This window comes from Bombus terrestris, chromosome 16 (assembly GCF_910591885.1).
Source record: "Bombus terrestris chromosome 16, iyBomTerr1.2, whole genome shotgun sequence".
Lineage (NCBI taxonomy): Eukaryota > Metazoa > Arthropoda > Insecta > Hymenoptera > Apidae > Bombus > Bombus terrestris.
Window position 1 is genome coordinate 4286989 of NC_063284.1, and position 15783 is coordinate 4302771.

The following is a 15783-nucleotide window of genomic DNA, read 5'->3' on the forward strand; positions in this document are numbered from 1 at the left end:
ATTCATATAATTTTGTATTAAGATCATATTAGTTGACTTTTAATTCGTAAAATTGACTTCCAAAGCTTTATTTGTTACATAAAAGAATTCATTATGTAAAATTGTACTATAGTTGTAAAATTTCACTAATAATATTTGTTCAATTCAATAATGCAAGAAGAAAGATCCAAAAACTCTATTTCAGTTTGAAATATTTAGTAATATTACAATTTTAGGGTAGATTTACAATTACATTCACGATGTATCAAGACGAATATGCAACAATTTTAATTTTCTGCATAATTTTCAGCATGGGCCTTTAGCATACCGCCTTTAACGGTCAAACGGTTTAACCATATCTACATTTTTTCCTCCGGTGTTTTTAGTGACTAAACGTGCGTATCCACTGCGAAAGTGGCAATGATAATGAAAACCTAGCCGAAAGCAGATGCTTAGTATCAACTCGAAAACTAATAGTAAAACATACCATGATGTACATACTTATAAATTTTTTATTGTCATTTTTATATGAGAAAAGTTTTTTCAGCAAACCAGTCGAGCGACGGAATCAAATTACCACAGGAATTATTACATATACAGCAAATGAATGAATTACAAAATTGTATAATTATTGTAAACCTGCAAATTGAATGAAACAATTTTAATTTGCAAATGAATAAGGCATCTAGTAATTTAACAGCATTTCATCATCCACAATCATTAAATCCTTCCTAATACCCACAAGTTTAAGAAATAAGTAATAAAAAACGACGAGAAGAGTTCGGGAAGATTGGTATGTATTGGTAAGTATTAAGAGAATAAGATACCATAAGAGGTATTCGAAATTCCTTGAAATTCCTTGAAATTCCTAAAAATGGCCTAACATTCTGAAAAAATTCGAGCGCAATAACTTGTCCGCCAAAATAGCGGTTTGTATCAGGAGAACATGAGGCTATAGGAGGTTACACAAATTCACCAATTTTTAAAAATAATGTCATTTTCCAGGAATACATCAAAGTTTAAATACTCGAGTCCTGGAAAAATTTTTTGTTAAAATGTCGATTTTATATTAAGAGATTATAATCTTTATATTAAAGGAAATTTGACATCATTTCTCAGAATTTTCGGAATATATTTCGGGATCATTTTTTATACGATTCCTCTTTAAATTTTGCGTGTTCTTAACTGTTTGTCGATTTTATTTTTTGACTTTTTATAGGTTTGCGTGGGATGGTATCCTGATTGTTATTTCTATAATATATACAAGAAGAAGCTATTTGTTTCAAGTATTGAATTAAACTTTTATGCAATTTTCATGTTTTTTCATCCTTACCCTCGTTGGTTACCCATGCAAATGCATATTTTCTCTCTTGCCGTGTGTATATGCATTTCTCTCACCAGAAGCACCAGAAAAAAATGTACATATAGTTCGAATGTTGACCACCAGAAATCCCTAATGTGCATTTTCTGGTTTTATTAACTTTGCATTGGCAATCTCTATTCGCCTTTGCTCATGATACAACAATGAAATAACTAGATTCTGTTGCATATGTGAATGCGTCTTAAATTTGTACAGAGCAGACGACTTATCGCCATTTTACCCAGGTAATTGAAGAATAACGTAGGGAGTACGAAATTATAAAGATGTTGACTGTAAGATCAGCTTTACGAGGATTCACCAGATCCTTCAAAACTACTGCTGTTAACAAAAGTGATCACGGACCAGAAGGTTTTCCCGGTGCCGTAAGTAAAAAGATAATGTATTATTCTATAACACATAACGAAATCTGACTTAATAATTTTTTGTCAAAATAAAAATAAGCTATAGAAACTTGAAATAATTAACTGTATCTTTTTTAAACATTTACTATCCCTCCTTTCCTTATCAATGAAAAACAATAAAAATTTCTCTTTTCTTTTTACAGAACCTTCCTTTTAGCATTAACAACAGATACAAGTTATGTGCACTTTTCATTGCTTTCTTTGGAAGTGGATTTTCTGTTCCTTTCCTTGTTCTTCGGTACCACTTAACGAAGTAATATGTGTGAGTTCTATCAATTTATAGTTCCTATGAAGCACCTCAATGTAAATTTAAATTTATCTTGATCATTGTTTTACAGGTATTACAGCATTAACATAAATAAATTAGTCTAAGACTGTTGCAAAACATGTAATATGTAACATAGATTTGTAATAAAAATATTGTAAAATAAAATCTTATAAGTACTGTTTAATAAAGTCATAATGTCAACATTTTCAGAAATGTTTTCACATAGACATTGACATAATTTATCATACATAATGAATACAATATAATATAGAATATAGAAGATTTATAATACAGAAGAATTTCCATTTATTTTATTTTCTTGAAAACAACCAATATACATATTCAACCAATTTAAATATTGCTATTTGTAGAAGAGATATGCTATAAATAGATTCGCATGAATTGACAAATTTTTCACTATAATCAGGAATGAAGAATAATTGCAGTAATTATCCCATTACATAACCAGAAAACCAAAGAGAAACGCGGTTATTTCATTTATATAACCTATTTTAAGTGTCACGATTCAAATGTTACTCTATATATATGATTCAGTTATAATTTCAATACGTACAATGTCGCATCTTATTTTGCTCAATAAACATTTAATTGGTAAACGCTAAAATAATCAATTGGTATATTCAACTTTGACCTCTGCATATTTATTATCTTCAGCTTCTATTATTTAACGAGATATTATTATTCTTCAAGGACTCGTTTACGTTAGAGCTAATCTATGAATAGGTGTCAATACGCAGTTTCATAGGCGGGATTTGCGTGTTGTTCTTCCTGTTTGATTTTAACTCGGCTGGACGGATCTTTTTTTCGCGCACGTGAGTATCAGCCTTGACGAGTTTCTGCTTGCCGGAAAAGAGTTGCGTTTAAGATAAGAGTTGCGTCGTCATTTACATAAGATAGTGTTACCATGAACTGACGCTTACCGGGCTTACTTTGCAAAAAGCACATGCTGCTTAGAAATTATTAATCTTTTTATGTGAACAGTTCTAACCTTCATGCATATTCATATTCCGGGGAATGTCGTTTGACGTTCCCATGAAGTGAAACAAGGTCAATTGATTTCGAATCGGAATTGAAGCACGTCTTTCTCCAGCACAGCGGTTAGACGAATTCTGTACATCAACATGTATCACAAATTGAATCTCGAAGTCAAGTATCTTACTGAACAACATCTTACCGGCTTCGAGAACTATAAAGTAAGTCCTCTAGCTAAGTATTTTTCTTCATAATTTGTATTGAATAATATTGAATTGCGTGGTAAAAATTTTCGTTTATTATTAGTTTATTACCTCAAAATTATAATATAGATTTAAGAAAAGACTACAGTTTCATACATATTTTCGTAATTTTTCATTCATCTACATTTTCAGTATAGCTCAGTGGATACAAGCCCTCTCAGTGTATATATTATGCATCCATTTTGGAATAAAGTAGTACAGGTACATACTTTATATAAAATGTTTGTTTATAATTACTTGTTCAATTTCATATATCAATTTGGAACTTTTTTATAGTATTGTCCGAAGTGGGTTGCCCCAAACGTATTAACTTTCTCTGGATTTTTGTTTACTGTCTTTAACTTCACGTTGTTTGCATTTTATGATTATTACTTGTATGCATCAAGTGATGATAAGCCACAGTATCCTCCTATACCAAGATGGGTCTTTGCCTTGGGTGCATTCAATGTTTTTATGGCATATACTCTTGGTAAGTATAATCTTAATATCTCCTGTGAATTTACAAATTCATTGTATTTAATGTAATGTTTATTTTGCAGATGGTATTGATGGAAAACAAGCACGACGTACGCAAACATCAGGTCCTTTAGGAGAGTTATTTGATCATGGATTAGATAGTTGGACAACAATGCTCATTAGTGTTTGTATGTTTTCTGTGTTTGGTAGGACAGACCATAGTGTATCCCCATTAAGAATGTATTTCATTCTGTGGAACGTGTTTATTAGTTTCTACTTAACTCATTGGGAAAAGTATAACACAGGGGTATTGTTTCTTCCTTGGGGATATGATCTATCTATGGTAGTAAGTATTCATTCAAAGTATCTATTGAATTATTGATAAGTGATTCATGTAATTTATGGTTATCTCTAAAATTTTTAGGGTACTATTATTGTCTTTGTCATATCTAGTATAGGCGGACATAAAGCCTGGAAGATTGTGTTCCCTGGTGGTATACCAGTTGGTGTAATGTTTGAAGTATTACTTTATGTCACTGCAATTGTATCTAGTTTGCCTGTAGTTCTATGGAATATATATAAGTTAGTACAATATAATTAAAGTAATTTACATTTTTTAGTGACGTTTTATCATATATTAACAAAATATATTTTGCAATTTCTAGATCATATAGGGACAAGACTGGTAAAATGCGAACGTTCCTAGATGCCATAAGACCTCTACTGCCTCTAGCAGTACTCTTTTCAATTTCAACAATTTGGGTAGTTCATTCACCTAGTAATATCATAGATAAAGATCCTAGGATAATTTTCTTAGCAATTGGAACTATTTTTTCAAACATCTGTGTAAGATAATTAGTCAGAGTGACTTTAAACCGTTTGATTGATAAAAATTAATTTAATTAATTTATATTCTTTAAAATTTACAGTGTCGTTTAATTGTTTCACAAATGAGCAACACCAGATGTGAACTATTATCATGGATATTATTACCTGTAGCGGTTGCAGCCCTTTTCTCATTTATCTTGCCTAGTATAGATTTGGTATCCACATATATTCTTGCCATTATAGCTTTATTGGCACATATTCACTATGGAACATGTGTGGTAAGTTTTATATTATTATTTTCAACAAAACATTTTATAATACAGGGAGTTTTTGAAATCGTGGTACAACCGGAAGCTTGTAATTATAAATACATTTTGTTTATATGATATGGGATATGAGGTAGCATATACAAAATATACAATGTGGAATAAAAATGTAAGTTGTGGAATGGACTTGGGTTAATGAATGTAAGATAATAAATATTAGATATTAGATATAGTATATACAATTGTCGATAATGCAGAAAGTGAGAGAAAGAGATCGATAGCTTAATATGCAACTTTTGAAGTGTCAGATATTGAAGATTGAATAGAGTTGGTTGTGGAATATATGAGATAAGATATGAGAATATAGGACATAGAAGATGAGATATGATTCCCCGAGCAAGATGTGTGATTAAGATGCATGTATACTTAATGAATATGCAAAAAAAGATGTTATTCTATATGTTTGACTTAGCTTTATACGAGGAATCTTTTCCAGTTGTACCATGATTGCAGAAACATCCTATATAGACTATTATTAATAAGTTATTTATTCCTTTAGGTGCGTCAGATGTGTCGTCATTTCCGTATTCACACGTTCCGTATTAAAGATCGTGCAGACTGACTACTTGCCGACGATACATGTTAAAAATGAAGAAATACGAACAAACGGTCGGAAAGAGCTACGAATGACTGAGTACAGAGCAGACAAACAGAAGAAACTTCAGAATTATGATTGATATGAAGAACAAAAGAATATTTCAAATATGAACATGCAAATATTGGACAGTAGATAATAGGAGTTTATTCGAGCATACAACCATCGCTGATCATATATCTAAAAATAGAGAGAGTACCTGTTAAGTAATGTTAACAATTCAGTTGCAAAGATGAAGCCATTTCCATTTCATGTTGCTGTGATATAATTAAAGAAGAACCTAGAAGCTTTCTTTATGTGTATATACTCTCAAATAAGTTCACATACGTTCTCTTTACTTTGTCTTTTTGTGTTCTGTTCGTAACTCTGACTGTGCATAGAGCATTTATTTAAAGCACGCAAGGCTTTTAGCTGTTGCGCATCGAATTCTTCGTTTTTAACATGTATTGTCTGAAAAATGAGATTATGAATCTGGCTTGCTCAATTTTCCCATGAAACGAACATTTCTTTCCTTTTGAGAAATTAGAAAATTGAAGAAATTTAAGAGTCAAATTTCGAGATATTTTGAACTTTTGAAGGTCTCCACAGAAGCTTTTCTTTTGTTTCGAGTGATTGCTAAAGGACGAAGTTTTCTTTTGCGTGAAAATTCTGAGCAAGTTGGCAGATGAACTTCGATATGGATAAAAGAGAAAGGGTGTAATGCTGGTGTAATAAGATAGAAGACATTATTTATTTTGCGTAAGGATGTATGTGTATGTTATATTATATTTAATCGGCTTCCTGAAACGAAGAATCTTTGCAAATAATGTAGAAAACGTCGTGTACCGACGTGGATAACGATAACGTTGAATCACAAATTTTGACTTAGATTAAATCAAGTCGATCGAATTGATTAAAGAACCTAGTGAGTAATTGAAGAAAAGATACGCGATATTTCATTTTCTTCTTTCTTTATAAAATATTCCAAATGACGTTTTAGTCCATACTCATTGCGGATCTTTATGCATTTATGGGAAATTTGAAGTTGCAAAAATATATTAAATTTACATAAAGTGCAAAAATGCATAAAATATATTACTAGTTATAGTATTCAATAGGTAAAGCAAACCTGCTTAGGTTTCACCTTTTTATTTGTGTTTATAAAAATATGAATCTGCCTAAAAATTTGCAGTCTAAAAAAATTCAATAAGTTTTCAACGTGGGAAAAAATATATGAAATCACAGTCAGAAGTCGGAAATCATGCAACAATTAATTACCTGATCCTTTTTTTGTTATTAATACCAATCAATTATTATAATTTTTGTCTACAAGATATGTAGTTGGTGACAATAGCAGATGGTGTAAAATATATAAACAGTAATTATATTAATTAATTTGTGAACTGAAATGAATAATCTGGCTTGTAAGTTAGGAAACAGTATATGCAACTATTAAGTGTTAAATAATTCCCACGTTGTACGAATAAAACGAACAAATAAGTCAATGTAACACTAACCAATTTGTTGAAATGTATATTATCATGAGTTGCCATTGATTTTATGCATTGAAATTCCATTATAATATTTTAAGCGAAAATATTTCTATTTCTGCATTTAATATTGTTACTAGTCTAATTTATGTTATCGATATACATAATTTTAAGAAATTTAACGCATTGCATTTTGTAAAAGAAAAAATTAATTCAAGTATTCGTTTGGAATTGTAAGTAGAGTGGAGAATGTTAATAGATGTAACGAGTTTTTTGTAAACTTTAGTATATGTACATACATAGTCACAAAAGAACTTACCGAACGTGTAGGAACTCGAAATGCTAAATTTTTTAACTACCTAGGTGTTTATGGACATACTTGTACAAATAGTAATTAACGAAAGCTATTTAACCCGTACTAATTAAAACACCGTTTATGTAACTTTACTTTTTAGATATTTAGTTCTTCTTTTTTATGTATAAGGTATTAATCATCTGTATCGTTTATAACTCATCGAATATAACAATGTATGTATTAATTTCTTGAACGTTTGTTTTTGCCAAAGATGTTAAAAACAGGAATTTTACATAAATATTTCGCTTACTGCGAGCAGTTATATACACATTTTATCTATATATTTTTAATGCATTAATAATACAATTAAAAGCACAAAAGACTGTTTTGCATTTACTTTACTTTTACATATAATGCATGTAATTATAGAAATAAACAAAGAGTTACCTATTTTAGGAATACATCTCTTATATATTTCAGGATTATGATAAAAATGATTTTGTAGATATAAATAACGTTTATAAAGTAGCTATAAAATTATATACAAAACCTAACATCCATAAAAAGCTGTACTATTTTTTGCGAGATTGTAGGTACTCTTCTTTTATTTTTTCTCTTTCTTCAGGCAAAGGGAGGTATGGCTTTATACCTTGTATCTTCCTACTGGTCATTACCTCTCCCTAAAACATTAATAAAATATTTGAAGTAGACTGTATTCAGAACTGACATTAATGTGCTTAGTAAATATATATGTACAATTACCCAAAATTTCTTACAGAGTTTGTAATTTTCAAATTGCATTATGCAATTATTAACTTCGTATTTATTGTCTTCTAGGCATTTCCCACTGATGTTATATTCCTGAAAAATAAAAAACAAGATAAATACGTTTTTTATACCTTTGAGGTTAAGTAACAGACTTTTCATCAACTTTTAAAATAATAGAAACAGCTACAATTTATCTATTCTTCCATTCTTCTCTAAATTAGTTTCTAACTTTTCAAATTGTAAGTTTCGTTTCTTTAAATATTTTAATTGAATAAAGAGGTTCAAATTATATAACCTCAAAGAACTAAATCCCGTACACATACTTGTAAACAAGGATTAATTAGACGCTGATTTTGTGTAAGTTTTTCTTTTAATGTCGATATATGTTTATTATCTGTATTTGAAGCACTCATTTTATTTTCCAGATATTCAAAGTTTATCACATAACATTGATAGTCGTGGCTTTCTCCAATTGTAATCGAGTTTAACGAGTTTTATTTATAAAATGATAAGTCTTTAAAATATCAAAGTTAATTAAAATATACAGTGAAATTTAAATTGAAATCTGAAGTAATAAATGTAAGTTTAAATAAGTACCAATTACAATTGTCTGCTTTTATATATGCATATGTATATTTTTGACAATCATATATGTATGTACATATTGTTACAAAATGAATTTGTAATACATATAATCTTATAAATTTCCTACAATGATTATGAATTCTGTGTAATTTTAGTTTTAAAATTTATATCATTATTATGAAAGTATCTAAATATAATCATAACACTATCTCCTCAATTTGCATTCAAACGAAGTTACATAACCTTAAACAAACAAGTAGAAGCCTCTTTTTGTTGTTTTGAAAAGTAGGTGATTAACTCTAGACCTGTGATAAGAGGTAGCTATTTGTTTTTGAGAACGTAGCACTGAAATATTTGGTTTTTAAATTGTATAGGATGGGAGAACACTTTTCTTCCATGATATTTGAGGATAAATAAATCCTAAATACTTCAAAGCATAGGACATATAAACCTATACGCGAAGACAATGGAATTGAATGTTATTAAATTACAATACTTTTTTTTATTTCAAATGCTTATAAATCGCGATAATATTCTTCTCTCACAGTTGATGAGCATTAAAAGAGATCAGCCTATACTTTGTACACAATGATAAGAAAACCATATCTATAACTCCTCAAAATTTACAACATTCTTTTTTCAGAACCTACTAATTCTTATAGTAAGTTCGTCAAATTTTAAAAATAGAAAAGGGAGCGCAGAGAATAATAAAGTTAATTGCAGGTACGGGGTCACTATACTGGCGGGAGTACAGTGTGCTATTTGTGTCGAGTGATCTAAATATCGGCAAGTTGCAGCTGGAAATAATATTTAAAGTTTTATATATAATAAATATTCAAAATATTACAAATTTTACATATAAAATATGTAACATTCAAATGTTAGATTAACTAACCAATTTACGTATTTTCGAAATTCTGTTGCACCTTTTGCCATTTTGCAACCATACTAGAGACTTCTTTATGCTTTTTACTAATACCAATCCTTGTCTGAAATCATAACACGATGTAATTTCTTTCTAATCTATATATACCAAATTAATTTTACTTCTTTTATTCAAATATTTTACCCTTTTCCTTTTCTTTTCTTTCACAGTAGTTTCAACAGGGATAGGTTCTTGCTCTGTTTCTAATTTGGCTTCCTCTGTTGGTAAGGTTGACGGTTCTACCGTCGTAGTATCTTGTCTCTGAGGAACTTTCTCCATTCCGATATTCTCTATTCGCGCAATGTCATTGTAAAATGAATCTAGTGCAGACACTAAAGATTCTTTCGCTGTTTTAACTGGTGGCTTCTCAATGACCTTATGATTCGTATATATTGGAGTGTAGTCAGGTATTAGCTGAATCGCAGGCTGCACATTGTGCTTATGTGGAAGTACTAAGGCCGCTGGCTATTTGACAATAAATATAACAAGATTAATTACAGAAGTAACCTGATTGTATTAGTATATTTAATACCATACAGCGTGTAAGTGTTGATGATATGCTGGATATTGAAGATAATGTTCTTGTACTATGGTCGCTGGATGACTTAGAATAGGAACTGTCGGATCTCTCGCAGTTGCATCGTAGAGCGCAGCACCTTGTGACTGCACAGCGCCATAAATAATTCTCTTCAGGGCAGTTGCAGGTATCTCATAAGGTGCTTCCGTTAAATCAACACCTGGTGGCAGGGGTTCTGCGCTAGTTACGTTTGCAAGATTGGCAGGCTGAGGCGACAGTAAGGCAGAGGATGGGGCAACAGAATTTTCTAATTGTTTTATTTCCGCGACTGCTGCTCCCTCTGCAGAAAGAAATATATCAGTTTATATTTAAAATACCTAAGTGTGTGAAGAAAAATTGATTTAATAAGGATGCACCTTCTCCTAGTCGTGATCTCTTATTATCCAATTTGTCGTTGCACTTATCTTGTTTCCTTTTGTCCCTCTTCAAATCCTCCGCGTATATTCTTGGGGGTGGGGGTGGGCTCGGATTTGAAATTTGAGGTGGAGGCGGAGCTTCTATGTCGCTGTTCCTTGGCATCGTCATGTCCTCTGTTGTCTCTCCACCTTCTGATTTCTTTGACTTTGATCTTAGTCCTTCTTCTTCTGCTATCAAAGAGAAGTATACATTATTCACTAAATAAATTAAGGGTCTAATTTTATATTACAAAACTTCACCATACCAGGTATAATAATATCTTCTTGCTCAGCTGGAGGAGGCGTGGAACAAATTTCCATCTCTTCAGCTCCACCGGCGATGCCAGTATCCGGATAAGTCCATTGTGTAATTCCAGTGGCAGTGTTCTGGTAATAATATCGCTTATGCGACCTGGAAAAAAGCCCACAAAGGGATGTAGCACAATGATGAATAAAAGTGACTTACTTGCATGGTTTTTTTTCTTTACATTGATAAACATTGGAAAGACGTTACTCCATGAAAAGAACGTCCTCCTGAGTTCTGAAGCAACTTATTAGCTAGAAAACAAAAAGTTAATACTCCTACCTGCAGCTCGGTGTGCCATTAAGTCAGCGAGGCCCTTTTATTATAAAAGGATTAAGTGTTACTTAGCGGTTACATAGAAGGCGATGTCTTCCGTAAACTCGAACATTGAAAATTACGTCGACAATATCTGCGTTACGCTAGCGAAATATTAAGCGGATTGATTATGCGATGTAACTAAGGGCGCAAAGGCCTGAAGATGACTTTCAAAGATATACAACGACGTGCACTCGTTGAGGAACCAAGGGAAGCGCCTTTTAATTGTTACATTTCAACAAATTGTTTAAACATGTAGAAGATACAACTTTTCATGAAATGTATTTTTCTTTTAACAAATGACATATATACGTGACATTAAAAACATGTACATAAAATGTAGTGTAGAGAAACGAAAACTTCGTACGATATATATGTAATGATCGTCTAGAAGTATTGTTACTTTGATGCTTTGACTAATAACTTTGTGTACAACTTGTTTCAATGACTTGATAAATCTTTTCAATGATGCCTAGCTTCTTTAGGTTCCTAGTTCCTTCATATGATTTCGTCCAAGAAGAACTTGAGTTAATTTGGTATAAGCTTCTTTTGATATATAATGGTTTCTTCCAGCTACGACCATCCCCTTTTATCACTTATCCCTTCAGGTTACCAAGTCTGTTTAACACTCACATGATTTAAGATCTCTTTCAAATACTTCTCAGGTTTCATGACTGCATCTCTAATGAATGGTTTTATCCATTTGGTACAATCTCTGTCTCTGCACTTTGTTGAGGTGAGCTTTTGACTCTAGTTATTTCAGAAGTTTAGTTCTTGAAGTGTTCAAATATATTGGATAATATAATCTTCATGCTTTAAGTCACTAAACAATGCTCCTAATGTTTGTTAATTCTTCCACATATATTCTTCGTTCATAATTTTAGATAATGCACATTTGGTCTTTGAGGCTCCACTCTGAACACAAACCTATCTTTTTATTACTTAGTTACTTTATAAGATAACCCGGTACTGTTTGCACATTCATGTATAATTTTCAATAAATTTAATTAATAAAAATATTGTCCCTTAAAGGACGTAAGTAGAATTAATGATCCTAAAAACTTTAAAGAATTTCGTAATGTTTTATTCTGAAATTGATAAAATCAAATTGATTAAGTTTCTTAATAAGGATACGACAATTGTTCGTTCAATTCTTTTACTATGAATCATGAGAGGAATTAAAAAAAAATTCGAAAAAATACTTCGTGTTTTAAATTCAAGATACGATCTCGCGAAGAAAATTAATTTGAAACAAAAAGATTTAAAATATTACTCGTTATCGTTATTAAGTGTCTTGCTAATGATATGTGCAAAGATTACATGACTTGAAGATTTTTAGAATAATGACGTGTATAACATACACGATATTTTATATGGTACGATTTATGTTTATTTATATGAAATACACAAATTTTAGATGGTATACTATACCTATCCCACTGACATAGCCATCCAGGTGGTGCTGCATCTTGTTCCAAGCGTTCCAATTCGTGACTGGTGTCACTCAACCATCTACGCAAGTAATTCTTTTCTAAACAACCTGCTTCCCATGCAACAAACAATGTCTGCAACATAATATTCAATATATCGTTCATTACACTTGTTGATCTCATACATACAACATTATATTATATCTGATACAACATTATATTGGTTGATCTCTTATAATTATGTAAAAAGGAATTTTATTTACTTGTAGCTGAATAGACATCAATTGAACTGGCGATACACCTGGTTTTCCTTCTGATAGAAACTTTAATTTCTCAAGTATGATCTGGGATAGTAGATTAACCTCCCCTTCATCTTCTTTGGATTCACCATTCGTTTCTGATGTACTTGTTTCTCCTTCAGTACTATTTGATTCATCTTTGCAAGTTGAAACATTCTCTTCCATGTTCTCGTTCGCAGTGTTTGGTTCTTCTTGCTGATCAACCTGAGGTTCAATAAGATGTTCGTCGCAAGAGTTAATTTCCTCGCGTTGGGTCTCCACTTCCAGTTTACTTGTTTCATTATCATTATTTGTTTTTATCTTTGTAGATGGAACTAAAAAAATAAGTGAATTTTAATTTAATTCGGGTTATAATTATTGACTTGTAAAATATTCTTACCATCAAATGCAATACGTTTTTTCCTTTGAAAAAATTTATTCCGACCATGTACGTTATCGACGAATTTGTTTCCCCTTTGCGTATCCTCCTCTGTTTTAGTATTTGAATCATCTCTGCATTCTAACCTTTCTAGAATGTCTTCATTATCTTCTTGTACGATTTTCCTTTCGGTATTAATTTCTTCATTGTCATTACTCTCTGCTATTTGATCACCATCAATTTTACCTAATAACATACTCTCCATGGTTTCTTTGGTTTGAGGAATTGGAAATAGAGCTTTTCTCTCCTGTTTATCTTCAGATTCTTCTTCAACATCTGAATCTTCATCGTAACCAGGCACTAAAGAAATGCGGAAGTCTACATCGGAGTCAACACTGTGTTTATTACTGCTTTTCTTTGTTATAGATTCTTTCATCAATCGACTATCATTATTAATTTTATCCGTATAATCTATCTTTTGAACAGCATCTTGTTTAATTTGGTTTATTAAGTACTTAGCCTCTGCATCATTGGATGGTTTTGAGTCCACAGATTCTACCATTGATTCTTCTACAGTACCTTTGTTTTCGTACATCTGATTTGGATTCTGAGAAATTGTCAGTAACTGTGGTTGGATTATAGGAGTTGATGCAGAAAGTTTTTCAGGGCATCTTAATTTTGGTGTTGTACTTGTGCTTTTCACCGATGATTCTTTCATATTGTTCTTTGATCGATTCTCATCCACTGTATCTGAATCACTTTCATCACTCCCATAGGATGTGATCATTTCTATTTTCCTAAATCATTAAATTATTCTTTCTAAGAAATCTATTAAAGTGAGATTTAAAATTACTAATGCCTTAGCGTTATACCCATCATCAGAATCGTTATCCATGGTATCAGATGTGTTAGCAGTGTCTGGATCAGTTTGAGATTCTGGCTTCTGCAAAGTCTCATTACAAATATATCTATTACGATTTCGAGCCACCACTTCCCGTGGAATCATACCTTCTGGTATATTTTCATGGGATTGTTGATCTAAAAAGATTTCATGCTATTAATTAGAGAATCCATATCTGTTAAAGAACAAAATAAAAATTCAACAAAATACAATTACATGTAACTGATGAGAAATCAACCCAATGAGACTCTTGCATTGAAAGTGGTTTTATAACAGAGCTTGTTTTAATGTTGTTTTTTAAGTACCGTAATTCATCTGGCATTTCCCAGGTTACTTCGTTAGTCTCAATGTGCCAATAGTAAGGATAACCTGAAGATTCATCTAAGCATTCTCTCCACACTAAAATGGTTTTCATTATTCATCTACAAAGTATTGCAAAGATATTCTCTAAATTCTAAGATATGATAATATCTTACTGAGTGCTTGTTGATTTGTATAATGTGCTAAGCGTGTGTTAGAATTTGTTGTTAAGGCAACATTACTAGATTCATTTGAGACTGGTTGTTTGGGTGCAATCAGTTGGATTTCCTATAAAATTTCAAAGATCTTACATTTTTTAATGTTTTCTAAAAAATTATGATCATGAGGAGCCTTACTTACTTTAAAAAAATTATTAACTTGATCATCTAATTTGCAATCTTTCTTGGAGTCTTCAGTATCACTATCTGAATTATAGTGACAAAGTAAATTTGCCAGAGGATTTGTAGGTATGTTTTGTCCAGGGTAATCACTATTTATATGTTTGTGTTTGTCTAAAAAAGGTAATGATGAGACATATTACATAAAATTTAAATCTATGTACCAGTTTTTATTAACAATTTCTTTTTATTAATAAAATTGAATGTATAATTACAGAATGCTACTGTATATATATAAAATTCTCTAATGCCATGCACTTCTGTAACAGTTTAACATCTAAAAATAGATATAATGCGATAATAAAAATTTGTTAATTAATATATGTGTTTACTTTGTAAATGTTCTCCATGAAAACCGGATTGCGATTGATTAAGCTCTAAAACAGGCCTTCTTTGACGTCGCTTCATAATAAAATATAAGTTATATATGTTACAGATAATAAAAATATCTGCAAATATGAAAATTAATGTGAGTAGAATGATGAGATCATATCTAGTTATTCAATCAAGTGACGCAAATCTGTACGCTATTTTTACGTACATTTAAAACGAGAATATATTTTCTCATAAACAATACAGAAAGATCATTCATAACCTCAAAGTATACGCTTATTTGCTTAAACAATTGCAAAGTATGAAAAAGAGCAGAGACTGAACACTTCGACTGATAATTACGAAGTGTATAAAAATACAATACTGTACACTTCACACATATCTTAAAAACTTCTAAAGATCTTAGACATCGCAAAAGAGAGGTTATGTTAAACTACAACGAAAAGTCATACTCCCATCTTCAAGGGGCATCGATCACTAAATCATTCATTATTAGTTGTACAAACCACAGAATAATTTGGTTATTTAAAGCGCCATCCAGTGATATATTTTCTAACTTATATCTTATAAACCGTGGCGGGAAATGTAAAATTACCCGTCGTTTCTATATGGAATACCTTTTTATTCAAAGTAATATTACT

At 31.1% G+C, this 15783-nt stretch overlaps 2 protein-coding genes and 2 long non-coding RNA genes across 8 annotated transcripts; 3 read left to right on the plus strand and 1 right to left on the minus strand.

Annotated features, from left to right (window-relative positions):
* The first annotated feature begins 119 nt into the window (after positions 1–119).
* On the plus strand, positions 120–1690 carry LOC125386546. The gene is made up of 2 exons (XR_007226799.1): positions 120–782; positions 1199–1690. It is a non-coding gene; the product is annotated as an uncharacterized LOC125386546 (long non-coding RNA).
* Positions 1691–2099: 409 nt separating this feature from the next.
* LOC100643553 (ethanolaminephosphotransferase 1) lies at positions 2100–7498 on the plus strand. Of its 2 annotated transcripts, XM_012319577.3 has the most exons (10): positions 2100–2664; positions 2741–2862; positions 3032–3243; positions 3418–3486; positions 3562–3754; positions 3825–4087; positions 4166–4323; positions 4407–4587; positions 4671–4847; positions 5395–7498. In XM_012319577.3, exons 3-10 carry the CDS (start codon positions 3172–3174, stop codon positions 5455–5457), a joined length of 1176 nt encoding a protein of 391 aa, XP_012174967.1. In that variant the 5' UTR covers positions 2100–2664; positions 2741–2862; positions 3032–3171; the 3' UTR covers positions 5458–7498. The 2 variants fall into 2 exon arrangements, with proteins under 2 accessions (XP_012174967.1, XP_048269247.1); XM_048413290.1 differs by lacking the exons at positions 2100–2664; positions 2741–2862 and having other exon boundaries at positions 2869–3243.
* A 376-nt stretch (positions 7499–7874) lies between these two features.
* LOC100642714 (formin-binding protein 4) lies at positions 7875–15634 on the minus strand. 4 transcript variants are annotated; one of them, XR_007226792.1, is made up of 16 exons: positions 15351–15634; positions 15142–15258; positions 14772–14923; positions 14588–14699; positions 14328–14510; positions 14083–14248; positions 13232–14007; positions 12817–13166; positions 12555–12688; positions 10771–10916; positions 10466–10696; positions 10070–10389; positions 9677–9997; positions 9503–9596; positions 8031–8115; positions 7875–7934 (listed from the first exon to the last, which is right to left on the minus strand). XR_007226792.1 is itself a non-coding variant. In XM_003403147.4 (15 exons), the coding sequence occupies exons 2-14, from the start codon at positions 15215–15217 to the stop codon at positions 9507–9509; spliced, it is 3054 nt and encodes a 1017-aa protein (XP_003403195.1). In that variant the 5' UTR covers positions 15218–15258; positions 15351–15633; the 3' UTR covers positions 9090–9404; positions 9503–9506. The 4 variants fall into 4 exon arrangements, 2 of the variants coding, with proteins under 2 accessions (XP_003403195.1, XP_048269244.1); XR_007226793.1 differs by having other exon boundaries at positions 8017–8115; XM_003403147.4 differs by lacking the exons at positions 7875–7934; positions 8031–8115 and adding an exon at positions 9090–9404 and having other exon boundaries at positions 10466–10693; positions 15351–15633.
* On the plus strand, positions 8109–8730 carry LOC110120194. The gene is made up of 2 exons (XR_002308829.2): positions 8109–8379; positions 8448–8730. It is a non-coding gene; the product is annotated as an uncharacterized LOC110120194 (long non-coding RNA).
* Positions 15635–15783: the final 149 nt, after the last annotated feature.